The 15566-nt window shown below is 37.4% G+C and overlaps 1 protein-coding gene across 1 annotated transcript in view; it reads left to right on the top strand.

Annotated features, from left to right (window-relative positions):
* Positions 1-14976, top strand: part of ALDH1L2 (aldehyde dehydrogenase 1 family member L2) — a 48762-nt gene extending 33786 nt beyond the window's left edge. The window contains exons 16-23 of the mRNA XM_069490140.1: positions 1975-2062; positions 2548-2641; positions 3797-3896; positions 5891-5989; positions 7896-8061; positions 10052-10157; positions 12677-12876; positions 14921-14976. Coding sequence (XP_069346241.1) covers positions 1975-2062; positions 2548-2641; positions 3797-3896; positions 5891-5989; positions 7896-8061; positions 10052-10157; positions 12677-12876; positions 14921-14976 — 909 coding nt within the window. The remainder of the gene's footprint in view (positions 1-1974; positions 2063-2547; positions 2642-3796; positions 3897-5890; positions 5990-7895; positions 8062-10051; positions 10158-12676; positions 12877-14920) is intronic.
* The last annotated feature ends 590 nt before the right edge of the window (positions 14977-15566 follow it).

Raw genomic sequence — 15566 nt, 5'->3', positions numbered from 1 at the left:
GGTGAACCAGAGAGTGATGAGGTTATGATCTACAGGGCACGGGGTGGGAAGGAGAGCAGGAGAACGATGCTTCTCTGAACGGACCTTTCAGACAGTCCTGAGTTTGGGAAGCATATTTCCCATACTCAATGACAAAAACCAAAAAATATAATCAACACAGATGGGGCAAAACCACTAAAATTGAATACAATCAAAATCAAATTAAGCCATATTTCAAATGAATAACCTAACCTCACTGAAGGGGTGAGGAAGCACAAACCCAAGCAACTTTTCACTAACATTTGGTCTATATACTCTCAGGCTAAAGGTGAAAAACCTCCAAATAAATATTGATATCTAGTAAGTGGGCTTCTTTTTCATTAGAGACATAGCTTAACAATTCTCAAATGACTTTCTCTATCTTTTAGGATTAAGCAGATAAGTAAACATATTGTGGATAATGGGAGCCATGTCTCTTACTTGGAGAAGAGAATAACAAACATAAAAAGAGGGAAGGATGGAATCCACCCTGAGATACTGGACAGAGGTAGCAGTGTAAACTCATGGGTTTTGAATGCCTTCAGATAGCTAAATAAGGAATGGATACAGGCACATGTGGAAATAGATACATATATACATACACACATAATGTGTGTGAATGTATATACATTTATCTATTAATATTTCCCAGCTCTGTCTGCTTAGAGGGCCTAGAAGCAGTGACCCCTCAGTCATGTCCAGATGTCTTGGTTTCTAAACACCATTCTCCACTAAAAGAAACCTGGGCTTCTTGGAGAAGTGGCTGGAGCAGGGGAAATATAAGATGAGCCTGAAACATCATGTTGGGCCAAAAAGCAAGGAAATGCTCCAAGCAGGGACATGTCAGAATGACCCAGGAGCCATACTGAAGGGGCTCCCACCAGCCAAACCTGGAATGATTTGAACATCAAAATCAGTAACAGTAGTGAAATATATCCTGCTGAACAAAGAAAGAAGCCATGAGTTCACACTGATACTAATTAATTAATTAAAGGGAAAACTCTTATACTGGAGAGCCAACTAATACGTGTAGAAGGAATGATAGATTCATAAAAATCCCCATTAGCAACCATAATAATAATTCATTCAGGCAGGAATTATCAATGGATACTAAAACTAGTGGATGAAAGTTTGAGGAGTATCTCTCTATAAAATATTTATTAATTATAATGTATACGATAGCAACTCACAGTGATGAAAGTGGGCAGACCACACTTACTTAATGATCAAAGCTAACATTTCCAGGGGTGGGACTATTCCACAGCATGTGCCTTCTAGTAGGAAGTACTGAAAACCCAACATCAATAGGTAGTATTGTTGCCAAAAGTGCATAACCTGAATCCAATTGAGGAAATATCAGACAAACTCAGACAAAGAGACATTGTATGAAATAACTGGCCTGTACCCTTCAAACATGTCAGGGTAATGAAATATAAAAGAAAACTCGAGCTCTCCCAGATTAATGGAAACTACAGATATAACTAAATGTAATGAATGACCTTGGATTTTCTTTTGCTATCAAAGACATTATTGGGATAATTGGTGAAATTTGAATAAGGTCTGTAAATTAGTATTCTATCAGTTGTCAATTTCCTGATTTTGATAATTGTACTATGGTTATGTCAAAGAATTTCCTGTTTTTAGAAAATGCACACACAAGTCTGCAGAGGTAATGGGGATTTCTATATCTTACTCTTAAACAGTTCAGAAAAAAATAAATATATAGAAAGATAAAGCAAATGTAGTAAAATGTTAACATATGAGGAATCTGGGTGAAGGGTATATAAGGAATTCCTTGTACTATTTTTGCAACTTTGCTGTAAGTCTGAAATTATGCCAAAAAAAATTAAACAATGTAAAATTAAAATAATGTGAGCTGTAGTACGGCCATCACAGGAAAACTGGGAAGGACAAGGCACAGTCTGAAGAAGGTAGTTGCTGTCTGCTTCTGTTCAGGTCACGCCCTTGACTGCTTTGAAGTTTGCAGAGCTCTCTGTGAAAGCAGGATTTCCAAAGGGTGTAATCAACATCATTCCAGGCTCAGGTAAGCCCTTAAATGACCCACTTTGCTATAACTAATGAATGGTACAGGGGTAGCTGAGTGGCTGTTTTCCCCACTGGAAACTTGTCCTGAATTATAACCGTATTCAAACTAAATACAGTTTACCAAATAGTTAAGGATGCATACACTTACCCTGTGCTAAAATCTTAAAGTGGAAATACAGTGGTGAGTGAGTGGCAGGGGACAGGGGGATTGTACAACATTGTAAAACTACCCTAAGGTACTCCGTTTTGATTTTCAAAAACTACTTTGGAAGATAAAAACCAAGACTTACCCATCATTATGTTGGGGGTCTGACAGTTGCACAAAGGATATGATTTTAGATTTTTGTCAGTTTGCAATTAATTCAGAAAATGTAAAACTAAGGTTTCAATGAAAGCTTAGAAATCTACTTCAGTGAATTCAAAGCCGTCCTGCATATAACTCGAGTAGTGTTTTCATTCATGTTTTATTCCCTGATTCTACAGGTGGCATAGCAGGACAACGCCTTTCTGAACATCCTGACATCCGCAAACTTGGTTTCACTGGTTCCACTCCGATTGGCAAACAGATCATGAAGAGGTATTGGTTTTAGTATGCCAACTTGCTGCAGATCCTGTTAAACCAGGTTTCTGTTTTTGTTTAAATTAAGCACTTCTGGAGTGAGAAAAACCACATCAAATTTAGAAGAGAAATTTACTTATCACTGCTGGGTATCACAAATATGTGAATGCAATAAAATAATTTCCAAAGAGTTAAAGCTCACAGTCAATAAAATCAGAGCTATATTGAAATTCTACACCCCACCGGTAGCCTTAACAATCCAGCACAAAAGATTTTCTGTACTAAAGCTGTGCCCCAAATTGTTTTTGGAGCATAAGTAAGAAACTGAAAAGATATATAAATGACAAATTTATAGATTGTATATAAGTGGATTCCCAAAAAGCAATAGTTTTTTTTTAAAAACTGTAAACAATCTAAATGTCCAAAATAAGGCAGTAAAGTATGTCAACATAATGGAATACTGTGCAGTCATGTTCTTGGAAAAATTTTAATAACATTGTAAACTGTTGTTAAAGTGATAAATGAAAAGAAAAATAAAGTATAAAATTGTATGCATTGGGTGATCTCAATTACGTTAAACAAGGCAAAAGCTATGGTAGGACATAGCCCACAAATAAGTATAACAAAATGGTAGAAACAATGGTCATTGAGCCATGGAATGGAATTTTGTGATTTTTTTCCCTTGTATGCATTTTTGAGGGATATTTTCAAAATGTTTTAAATAAGAATACTTTTGTAAGAACATGAAAATAAACAATATACTTCTAAAAATTGATATTTTTCCCCCAATGCTCCAATAGTTTGGTCAGAGGTTGAATTCCTTGCCAGGCTTTCATATAACCAAAATTTCTAAAGAATCTGAATTAACTTAGAGAATCTCTAACCATTTGACCACAGAATTTTAAAAAACTTTTTATTATGGAAAATTTCGAATATATACAAAGCACATATTATAGAAAAGCATAATGAATTCCATGTGCTCATCACCCAACTTTGACAGTAATCACCATCCTACCATCCATGTTTTGTCTTTAAATGAGTTTCTTAACATTTCTGAGGCTCAATTATGTTTTCCATGCCAAGTGTAATGGTAACTTATTGTTAAAAAGCAAGGGGGAGAAAGAGAGGGAGAGAGAGGCACTAAGTGCTCATTTCTCATTTATTCTCCTCTAGCTGTGCTGTGAGCAACCTGAAGAAAGTTTCCCTTGAGCTCGGTGGCAAGTCCCCACTGATAATATTCAACGACTGTGAACTTGACAAGGCTGTGCGAATGGTAAGACTGGCCCAAATCCAAGTGAATAAGTGCCTGCTTCTAAAACACATTTATTTCACCACCACCTTATCAGAGGTCTTAAAATGAGATATGGCTTTGTCTAGTCATAAATAGAAACCATCCTTTTTGTGCTTAGACTTGGGAATACTCAGAGCACTTAATTTTTTAAAATAATGTCTTTATAATTTCTCCTATTAGTGTTTTTAAAATGGGATATGTATGGGTCATAGCAGTCATATTGAAAAGTTCAAAAATATTCTGGTAGGGCTTCTCCTTTTCCCTCCTCTGCCCCAAACATCTCCTCCCATCAACCTGAACAGTGCTACTGCTATCCGTTTTACAAATTGAGCTTCTGGTAAAATTTTTAGACACAACAAAGGGTTCCCTATTTACAAAATTGGCATCATCAACTTCCTGGTTTTAACAATGTAGTTTGGTTTTGTAAGATGTTATCATGGGGAAGCTGGGTAAAGGGTACACAGGAAGTCTTGTACTATTTTCACAGCACCCTGAGTCTTAAACTATTTCAAAGCATAAAAACTTATTTTAAATAAAACTTAAAGGTTAAAAAAAACCACATTGGCCTAGTCCTCATCCATCATTTCTGAGATACAGACATAAAATGAGCCAACCCTGGGCATAGGTTGTGCTAAGATTTCTTGTAATTCTGGTGGACACTTACGGTCTTCCCAGTACTGTGCAATCCTCTATTCTGTGCACTAAGAAGAATCTGTTCACCATTCCCCAAACTGTAATTTTAATGAACACCCACAGTCAGACCTCTCCATGCAAAGGCCCCAAAGAGAATGGAGTGGTCTGGGAGTGAAGAAGGGCCAAGCACTCCCGCGGCCAGGCCTGTGGAGTGGCCCATCTGGAGGTGTCAGTGATAGACAACAGCTGGGGGTACACAGACTGATATCAGGGGTCAGTACTCTGCTGGATGTCTGGGTTTCCGAGAGCCTTCCAGAGCCTTCCAAAGAGAAGATGGGGGAAAGAAAATAAAGGGGAGAGGGATTTCTTTTTCCCTATACCATAGTCTGTTAACGTTTTTAAAAGCACCAACCTGAATGTTAGTCTTCACTAGTCATCTCACACTCTTGATTGTATAACATGAATAAAAACGAATGAATAAAGATGGCTAAGGGTGAAATAATTGTAAGCAAGGAGAAGATTCCAGTGTAATGATTATAGGAAACCATTCTTTCCCTTTCCCTAAAGTTGAATATTCACTTGTGAGTTTGATATCAGCCACCACCAGACTCTGCAGGATAGAAATATATAACCTTAAAGCGTCTAGTTCTCACCACTCAAGAACCCCAAATCCAAGATGGTCAACATAATCTTGAAATGTTTAAAGATAATAAAATGCAGGAAATAAATAAAATGCCAGAAAAAACATGTTATTTCAAAGCATCTGTTATATTTTTTACCCAGTCCAGAGAGGTTTCCTAGAGGTGAATAGAAACTGCATTTAGAAAGGGAAAATGCACAAAATCCATCAGTCTTCCAAATCTGTCATTTGTGAGTGCCTTCATTTCAAAGATTTTTTAAACTTCTTCTTCAAAAATAGAGAATTCTTTTCATGAGGGGTTAGGGAAGCTTTCTAAACATTTGTGATCTGTACAAACTAATGTCAAGATCTTAAAAGCAAAACTTAGTATACAAGTTATTACATTTACATTTATAGAAAATCTAGATTTTCTTGCAATACAAAATTTGTCCTTAAGGGTATATCTTTACTGTTGCATACTTTTTTTGTGAAGTGCTCATGGATCACAAGGAAGAAAGGGGAAATAAAATCCCTAAAAACATGCTGAATCAAAATTGAGTATCTCCAAGCAGCTCTCATCACCAACAAGGCCAAGAGGATTGTCTGTGACTTCTCTGTGTCGTCTGCTGGCTTCCAATAACACCTAATTCTCTGTGTGTACAATTTTATGACAATCTCGAGTTCTCAAATAATGTTTGCAATATTTTCTCTTCTGCTGCTGAAGGGTATGGGAGCAGTATTTTTCAACAAAGGAGAGAACTGTATTGCAGCCGGGCGGTTGTTTGTGGAAGAATCCATCCACGATGAATTTGTGACGAGAGTGGTGAGGCACCTTTGAATTAGCTCTATGAGTTGTATAGAAATTGCTTGCACTTGAAAAGTACTTCTAGGACTGTTTATGAATTTTTAGTTGTGATAACAGTATTATGGTTAGTGTTTAAAACAGTCCTTATTTTTTTTATGGCTATATACTGACATATTTACAGATTATGTAATGATGCCTGGAATTTGCTTCAAAATAACCCAGGAGGAGAAGAAGTAATCAGGGGAATAAATTGGCCAGGAGTTGGTAGTTGGTAGTTGTTGAAGCTGTTGAGCACATAGAGTTTCATTATATTGTCTACTTTTATATGTGGTTATAATTTTTCATAGTAAAAAGTTCTAGGTTTATATGAAAGCCTGATAAAGTATACTTAGGAGCTGTTATTACTTATACCTTGTTCTGCATTTATAGTATATTAGATCCTTGACTCTTGTGAGAGATACACTCCTAGATTTTTATTTTATAAATCTCTAAATTGACTCTGAGAAGTACACCACTAGATCCTTATAATAATAAATCCCTAATTTGTAGTTTATATGACAGTATATCATTTGTTTCACTAAAATAAATAAATAGCCCCTGTAGATTGATCATGATTCACATATGGAACTAAAAGTCATCTATAGGACTATTAAGATAAATTCTGTAGCTAACATAAACCCTAAATTATGCTACATTATGTCATGATGAAGGTAATAGTAATCCTGAATTTGCCTGTATTTGTAAAACCAGCACCAGCTTTTTTTCCCCCAGAGCCAATTCCCTACACCTCATCCCACCAAACAAGCAAAGGTATTCTTTTTTTCTTTAGAGTGGATAAAAGGAAGTCATATAGAGAGGCAGATGGTGGGCAGTCAAGTGGGCAGTGGCTCTCTCCTGAACATCACAGTATAATTTAATCTTGTGTTTCAATAAAATACAATTTGTGGTGCTACGTGTCATGGGCTGTCAGGGTCAGCCACAACTTGTTGAAATTTCAAATGTTCAGACCAGAAATGTTAGGAATTTGTCTTATCAAATCAACAAACATGTTTTGCACACATGCTATTGTATTCATTCATTCATTCATTCAACAGCTATTTCTTGAGCACCTCCTTAGTGCCAAATACTGAGTGCTGGGAATACAAAAGTGAACAAGAAAGACATGGTCCCAGTCCACTCAGAGATTCTCATCCAGCACAGGACCGTGCACAAGGCTCTGAGAGGTTATTGCCAGGCCTAAATTCAAATCCATGGCCCTGCTGGGTCATAACTTCCATTTTTTCTTCTTACTAGAACTTGACAACATTAGAAAATGCAGAAATAGATTAAGATCCCTGAGGAGCTCAAGAGACAATTATTTAATACAAAGACCTAGTGATGAACACTGTGTGATAAAGATTGTTTTTCATCAGAACATTCTAGCGATTCCTCTGGCATGGCTACGTTGTGAGCATTTCACAAGGGCAGTCTGCCACATGTGGGAGGGGAAAAGAAAAAGATAATGTGGCCATTTTAGACATTCTTTTGCCACGTTGAGTGTAAGTATGCAATATTAATGAAAATTTCAGAACATCAGTTTGCTAATCATAATGGATTCACATTCAGGATAATTTTCAGATAAGCATATGTAGCTTATGTTCTGTTAGAAGACAGTGGTTAAAAACTTGAGATTTCAAATGGGAAAAAGTCTACAGTATTCAGTGGTTGTCTGTACTTGGGCAAATCACTTAACCTCTCTAGGACTCAGTTTTTTCTTTTGTAAAAGGGCAATAATAAATACCTACTTCCAGTGCTGTTGTGAAGACTAAATGACAACACATCTATAAATAGTTTAGTATAACACCCACCACAGAAGGAACTCAGTCAAGGCTATCCATTATTGCTATTAACAGCGAATTGTTTTTGTGGACTCGGTAACATACAGGTGGAAGAAATTAAAAAGATGAAAATTGGCGATCCACTTGACAGATCTACTGATCATGGGCCCCAAAATCATAAGGCCCATCTGGAAAAGCTGCTGCAATACTGTGAAGCTGGAGTGAAGGAGGGAGCCACCTTGGTCTATGGGGGAAGACAAGTCCAAAGGCCAGGTAAGATCACCTCCGTGGGGGGTTTACCAGATACTTACCTTCTGCAGTTGGAGTGGATGGTAACAGTTTTCATTGCAGACCCTCTTACCTCCAAAGTAAATGGTGGCATTTATAATACGGTCAGAAAATTAAATTCTATATCCTGCTTGGCCACTTATAAGCTGTGGCGCCTTGGACAACACAATGTTTTGAGCCTCAGTTTCTTCCTATGTAAAATGAGATGAAATGGGTACACCCACATCCTTACAAGGCTGTGGGAATCAAATAATAAAATGGCTGACAGGCCCTTAGCTGTGCAGTAAACAAGTGTAATGGGTAACTGTGTTACCAGGCACTGCTGGTCTTGATTCTTGGCACCTGGGAGATTTAATCTTAGCCAACGTAGCCTGGGAAGGATTTGTTACTGTTGTCTAAACAGAACCTGTTACTGAAATATTTGAAGGGCTCAGTGTCATGATACTGAAAAGGACAGATAGAAAAACAAAAATTCATTTTTCATTGTTGTAGGTAGATTATGCACCAGCATCCTACTCTGAACATTGGTAATCACAAGAAAAAAAATCCAACATTTATCCTGTCTTTCCTGTAGGAACTGAATTTCTGTGTAACTGAGTAGCTGATAAAGGAGACACGTTTTTTTACAGAAGAATTCCTGCTAATTAATTAGAAAAAAGTGATAGAATAAGGCTGGGCACGGTGGCTCACGCCTGTAATCCTAGCACTCTGGGAGGCCGAGGCAGGAGAATGTCTCGAGGTCAGGAGTTCAAGACCAACCTGAGCAAGAGCGAGACCCCCGTCTCTACTAAAAATAGAAAGATATTATCTGGACAGCTAAAAATATATATAGGAAAAAATTAGCCGGGCATGGTGGCACATGCCTGTAGTCCCAGCTACTCGGGAGGCTGAGGCAGTAGGATCGCTTAAGCCCAGGAGTTTGAGGTTGCTGTGAGCTAGGCTGACACCATGGTACTCTATCCTGGGCAACAGAGTGAGACCCTGTCAAGAAAGAAAAAGAGAGCAAGAAAGGAAGGAAGGAAGAAAGGAAAGAAAGGAGAGAGGTAGGGAGGAAGGGAGGGAAGTAAGTTATTGTTTAATGGGTACAGAGTTTTAGTTTTATAAGCTGAAAAGGGTTATGGAAAGGAATGATGGTGAAGGTTGCACGTTATGAATGTATTTCATAACACTGAATTATACACTTAAAATGATTAAGATGGTAACTTTTATGTTATGTGTATTTTAAAAGTATTTTTACTTTTTTACTTTACTTTTAAAAAAAATCACAAGGGATAGAGAAACAAGTATCACCCAAAGGAAGCAATGACAAATCTAAAATGTAAGATATTCTACAGGACAACTGACACAGCCTTTTTAACATGACAACGGCATAAAAAAAAAATAAGGGGGAAGGCAAAAGGACAAAATATTCTAGATTAGAAGACATTTATGAGACCTAATAACCAAATGCAATGTGTAGAATTTATTTGAATCCTAAATCAAACAAATCACCTGTAAAAAAGATAATTTCTAGACAATGAAGGAAAATGAAATATAAGCTATGAATAAAGATTGAGCATTAATTTTGTTAAGTGTGATATTGTATTGTGGTTATGTCAGAAAATGTTCCTATTTTTACAGATTTCTACTGAAATAGTTAGAAGTGAAAATTATGTGATCTGGAATTTGCTTTAAAATATTTCAATAGGGAAAAAATAAATATAACTAAATATGGATATTTATTCTTCATTATACTATTTTCTCTACTTTTACATATGTTTGAAAGTTTCATAATAAAGACATTAAAAATAAGAATAAGAACAAATAAGAATAAAAAAATAAAGAATGCCATCACCAAATAGAGAAATGAAACTCTTCGTAGTGGTACTGGGCCAGAGGGAAAGAAAAAGATTACAATGTAATTAAGTGAGAGAACTATTAATTGAAAATGACTTAACCTATAATTGACGTTCTTTTCTCTTTTTTCCCCAAAAAGGCTTTTTTATGGAACCAACTGTGTTCACAGATGTGGAAGACCACATGTACCTCGCCAAAGAGGAATCCTTTGGGCCCATTATGGTCATTTCTAAGTTCCAAAATGGGTATGTTCTTCAGACACAATTTAACTTAGGCTTTGTCTAGATAAGGTCTGTTTCCTCTGTCACTGTGCTATATACAGAGCACAAAATTAATGAACATGTAATTTTTCTGCCATAAGAATAATTAAATAATGAGAAGAGTATGATTCTGCTAACCATTGTAGATCATAATATATTTTTGCTACTCAGCTTAAATTAATGGCCAACATAATGGGATTTTAGCTGATTAAATTTTAGTTTTTATACAATCAACATTTGAAATGTCTGTGGAACAAGGTAAATAACTAATAAATAACAAAACCAGTTTTCAAATTTACATTCCTAGGGAAAGCAGCACCTGTGAAATCTTATTTTCCCAAAGAAGGGGCGCTGCTATCATAGAGGATTATGCCCCCAAAAGCTTGATACTCAACTTCTTACAGAATCATTCACAATCACCCTGTAATCAACTGTAAGGGATTACAGTTGCTGGTTTGTTATGCTACGTGAAACTTCCCAAGGTGTTCAGCATATCAAAGGGTTAAGTGGTAACTGAGCTCATAAAACAGTATTAATACAATGGAGTCTCCTGGTATACTGCAGAAAATTCTTCAGAATGGCTTTAGGTTTACTTCAACCAATGAGAAGTTGGAAAAAAACAGAATTCAGAGTTCAGAAGGACTTCTTGGTCTTTGATAAACATATTATAAGAGACTTTTGGGGACACTAAGCTGAAGTGAATAAGGTTTTGACACACTGATCCAAGGATGCCTGTTATTGACTGTTTCTCATCATAAATTCCCCTGTACGATAGTCTTGGTGTTAAACATGCAGACATTAGAAGCCAGGTTTGGGGGTCTAAACATGGATAAGTCACAGTCCCTGTCCTGAAGGAACTTACCACCTAATGGAGGAGACAGACAAGGCACATGGCAGTTCACAGGGGGCCAAAGGCAGGATGGTGAGCTGGGTCAGAGTAGGCATTCTGCCTCCTCACCTTACTACCTCTGTGAGCTTGGGCCAGTTAACTACTCTGTGCCTTAGTTTCTTAATTTATAAAATTGGGTTAATAACAGTACATACCCTCTTAGGTCATTTTGAGGATTAAATAAGTATTTGCTATTGCTTCTGCCAACATCATGCTTATTGTTATTGTAGAAGTAGACAAGGTGTTATAGAGCCTTGGCATCATGACAGTCCTCAACAAGAAATGGCATAAAGCCATCTTTCGGCCTCTAGTCCAGTCCATAAATACGTGGGCCCCTACCACGTGCAGTGCATCAAGAAGTGAGAGTTTTAGTGGAGTCTCAGTTCTCTCCAAGTTAGGTTCCAAATTTCTTGTGCACGTTTAACATTTTGTATAGCCAAGATGACCTTTGAAAATCCCTCCAGAGTGCACTACATTGAAACCTGTGCTGTCTCTCAATAAATTCAGCACAACTAAGTTTTCCTCCAGTTTTGGAACAGATCATGTATCTTTGCTGGAGGACCAGATGAAATACCTGGCTTATGTTTACTGGCCATGTTGTAGAAAACATGTGCATTTTTAAACATTAGGATCACACTCAAAAAGGTAAGATACACTATGGCAGGCACATTGGAACTGGACTCAACTGAAAGAAGAGCAGGTTGATATCTCCACTACTTGGGCATGTACATACATTACATCAAAAGGCAGGGAAATCAACAGACCTATTTTGTTGAATAAGCATATGTAATTGAATTCACTCTCATTTGATGATGCAACACCATGGTATAGACATATGACATTATCCCTGCCCATGTAGAGCTTCTATCCTCCAATTTATGGAGGGTGAACCATTAAATACAGGAAGAGTTAAACCAGCATCACACAGTTCATTCTACCAAAATGCTGAAATTGGAGAAATATGTGCTACCTGATTATAGAGCTGACTTTCACTGAAACTTTACTGTGTTCTAGGTACTATTAGGTCATTTCATCCTCATGACAACTAGATGGGTCCTTTTATTATTACTTCCACTTTTCACAAGAATAAATGAAGGCGTGGAGAGATGAAGTCATTTGCCCAAGGTCACCCAGGCAGTCTGGCTGCAGAGCCCTCTCACCAAACCACACTTTGCCACCTTGGCAGTGGCACTGGTACGATTTGAAAAGGCTTCAGGCACTGAAAGAACCTTGAATCTTGTGTGCAAAATCTGAAGAGATGGAAGGAAATAGGGAGGACATTTTGAGAATACATCTAGAAGCAGGACTTAAGGGACAGGGGAGGAAGTGGAGAGGTCACCATTGAGAACTGTTCAAGAAGACTGAAAACATGACTTTGCATCAGATTTTAAAAGGTGTTGCCTGATATAAGAAAAATATAATATTAGAATTGTAATAGTTCTTTGGGACTTTCTTTTGGTATAAGCCTGAAATGTTTCATTTATAAAAATTTAAGCAGGTGGCAAGTAATGTTTTCCTGTTTCTAGCAGAGAGGGGAAAAATTTTGGAACATAAAATGACAGTGTTTCACTTGATATTTAATGAAGTTTTATGTCTTCCTAAAAACATCTTGTAGGGACATCGATGGAGTGTTGCAGCGAGCAAATAATACAGAGTATGGCTTGGCCTCAGGGGTTTTTACAAAAGACATTAACAAAGCTATGTACGTGAGTGAAAAACTAGAAGCGGGAACTGTTTTTATTAACACATACAACAAGACGGACGTGGCAGCCCCATTTGGTGGAGTTAAACAATCTGGCTTTGGAAAAGACTTAGGTATGGCTTTACTTTTCTACTTCCCGTTCCCTTTGTTGCCACATCACAGAAAAATCTGCTCTATGTTTCATGCGACACTTGAATAGTGTTTTGAAGGGCATTTCCTACGTGGCAGTTAGATCTGGGTTTACAAAGGTACTAATTTTTTTTAAATGTTAAACATTGTAATTGAATATAACATACATGCAGAAAAGTATACAAATTATGTGGAAAGATGTTTCTTCTCAAAAGAAGATTAATGTTGAAAGGAAAAAGAAACTCTGACAATATATTTTAGCTAAAATGTCTGTTTTTTTAATCTGACATTCAGCATGAACTTGGTTTAGCTTTCGTGGCACTAAATGGAACCAAGAAAGGAAAATGGGTGGAGGGCAGTACCCAGCTAGCTCCGGGAATAAATCTTGTCTCTGAGCTGCCTGGCAGTCTTTCAGAGTCAACACTGCAATTGGCAAGGTTTGTTGGGAGTCTGGGCAATAAGATTTAGAGTTTATAAAAAGCCAAAAACGTAATTCACTGTGAGCAGTGACACTAACACCTTTCAAGCAATAGCTTACTTTGAATGCTAACTACGTGCAGGCCCTATTCCACTTAACCCGTATAGGCACAAGCAATCCACACAATAGCTCTAGGACACAGGTACTATTATTATCTTATTGTAAAGAACAGAAAAATAGGGTTCAGAGAGGTTGAGTGAGTTGCCCAAAGTCACACAGCCACATACTGGCAGAGAGAATTAAAAGCCAGGCAAGTCTGGCTGTGGAGCCCATCTCTTGCTCCCCATCGTCAGTCTGGCATGCTGTTTCAAAAACTGAAATGTTTGCAATTTACTGAAATTACAATCTGCTATTATAAGTTTGGTTCATTTGGGGTTTTTTTTTCCTCTTTCCTTATGACTTTTTGTAATATATTTGCAGCAATAAAAGTAGTTTTCATTTTAAATTCCACTGGGTGAAGGTAAACGCTTTTTCTTTTCCATGTCTTTAATTTGGCTTTCATCCCTGTATCCAAAACAGTGGGAGACTTTCCTAGGGAAATTATTATTAGAAAGCGAGGCATCCGTGTTTCACCTGTCTTTTGATAGAGTGTAACTGAGTAGCTCTGTTTGTTTTACTACAAAATACTACAGTTTGCCTAATAGTTTCTTCCTCCCCCGATTTTAATACCCCTTGGCCCAGTGGTTCTCAACCTCAGATGCATATTAGATTAGAATCACCTGGGAGCTTTAAAAAACTACAGAGATACCGATCTAATTGGTCTGGGGTGTGACCTGGGATCAGGAGTTTTAAAAGTGTCTTGGGTGGTTCTAATGTGGGGACATGGTTGACAGCGCTTGTTTTAGCTCGGCTTCCAGAATCACATACTTGTTAGTTTCACCACGGTAGTCACTGCCCTTTAACTACGGTAGAGACTGATGATTGTACTAGCTCAAAATAGAAACCATTGAAGAAAGGCAGACCTATTTATTTTTTGCCTAGACATGCCCCTCTGTGTTTCTAACATACAATATAAACTGCATTTTCCTTATCTTTAAAATAAGAGTAAACCAAATGATCTCAAACTTTCTTTCCTGTGCTCAATTCTATTTCATTTAATATAAGCTGAAGGACAGTAGTAAGTATCTTGGTCACTTTTGTTCAGCATAAATGAACAAAGGGTAAAAGGTGAAGTTTGTCATCAAGCAAACAAAGGAGAAATTTTTGAGTTGAAGCTGACCAGCCAACACTCTCTGGTCCTTAGAAGGCCTAGTAGCTGATCTAGGCCCTTACTACTCAAAGTGTAGTCCATGGACCACTAACATCAACATCATCTGGGAATGGTTAGAAGCACATAACTTCAGGGCCTATACCGGACTTAATTGAATCAGAATCTGCAGTTTAATAGCCTTCGGGTGATTCATATGAACTTTAACGTTTGAGAAGCACTGGCCTTGGCCACATTCCATTTGCTTAGTGATCTACACAACTACCTACATCTATGTCTGGAAGTCTGGTCATATCATAGCTACCTTTAAACATGGCCCATCAATAGCTTTTTTCTTTCCTAGGTGAGGAAGCTCTAAACGAATACCTCAAAACCAAGACAGTGACGCTGGAATATTAGAGCAACACCATCACCAGGAAACCTTGGCAGACGGCACCATTTCTCAACTCTAGACACACTTAAGAAGCCTGGGTGTGCGGAGGCAGGAGGTATCAGCCACAAGCTGAAAAGTACACACGTGGACCATAAAGAGAGTCAGGCCATGTGTCAAAGCATTTACACATGTGCCTAAATATTTTCTAATGTACCTTTTATGCCTTCATATGATTTGCGGTTGTTGGGTTTTGACTATGTTGTATATCATACATATTTCTAAAATACCATGCTTTTTCTCTACCAAGACTAATCTATTCATGGTTGTCCGTCTTGAAAATGTCAAAATCATGCAGTTATAATACACAAGGTGCATTTATTGGAACCTTTGTATAATATATACAGGTTTTAACCTCTGAACTATACATATGGGGTTATTCAAAAGACTGTCTATAATTCTGCTTCCAAGGAACAGTATATCCTGTAAGGAATGTGAAGGTAGTTTTTCTTTTCATATTTGGAAATAAGATACATCTTCGTGCCTTTGGCACTCTACAAGGTCTGTCCGAGACGTATCCAGCCATGTAATATGAAAAATAGAGGCATTTCTTTAAGAA

This window comes from Eulemur rufifrons, chromosome 16 (assembly GCF_041146395.1).
Source record: "Eulemur rufifrons isolate Redbay chromosome 16, OSU_ERuf_1, whole genome shotgun sequence".
NCBI classification, from domain to species: domain Eukaryota; kingdom Metazoa; phylum Chordata; class Mammalia; order Primates; family Lemuridae; genus Eulemur; species Eulemur rufifrons.
This window is presented reverse-complemented; position numbering and strand designations above follow the sequence as displayed.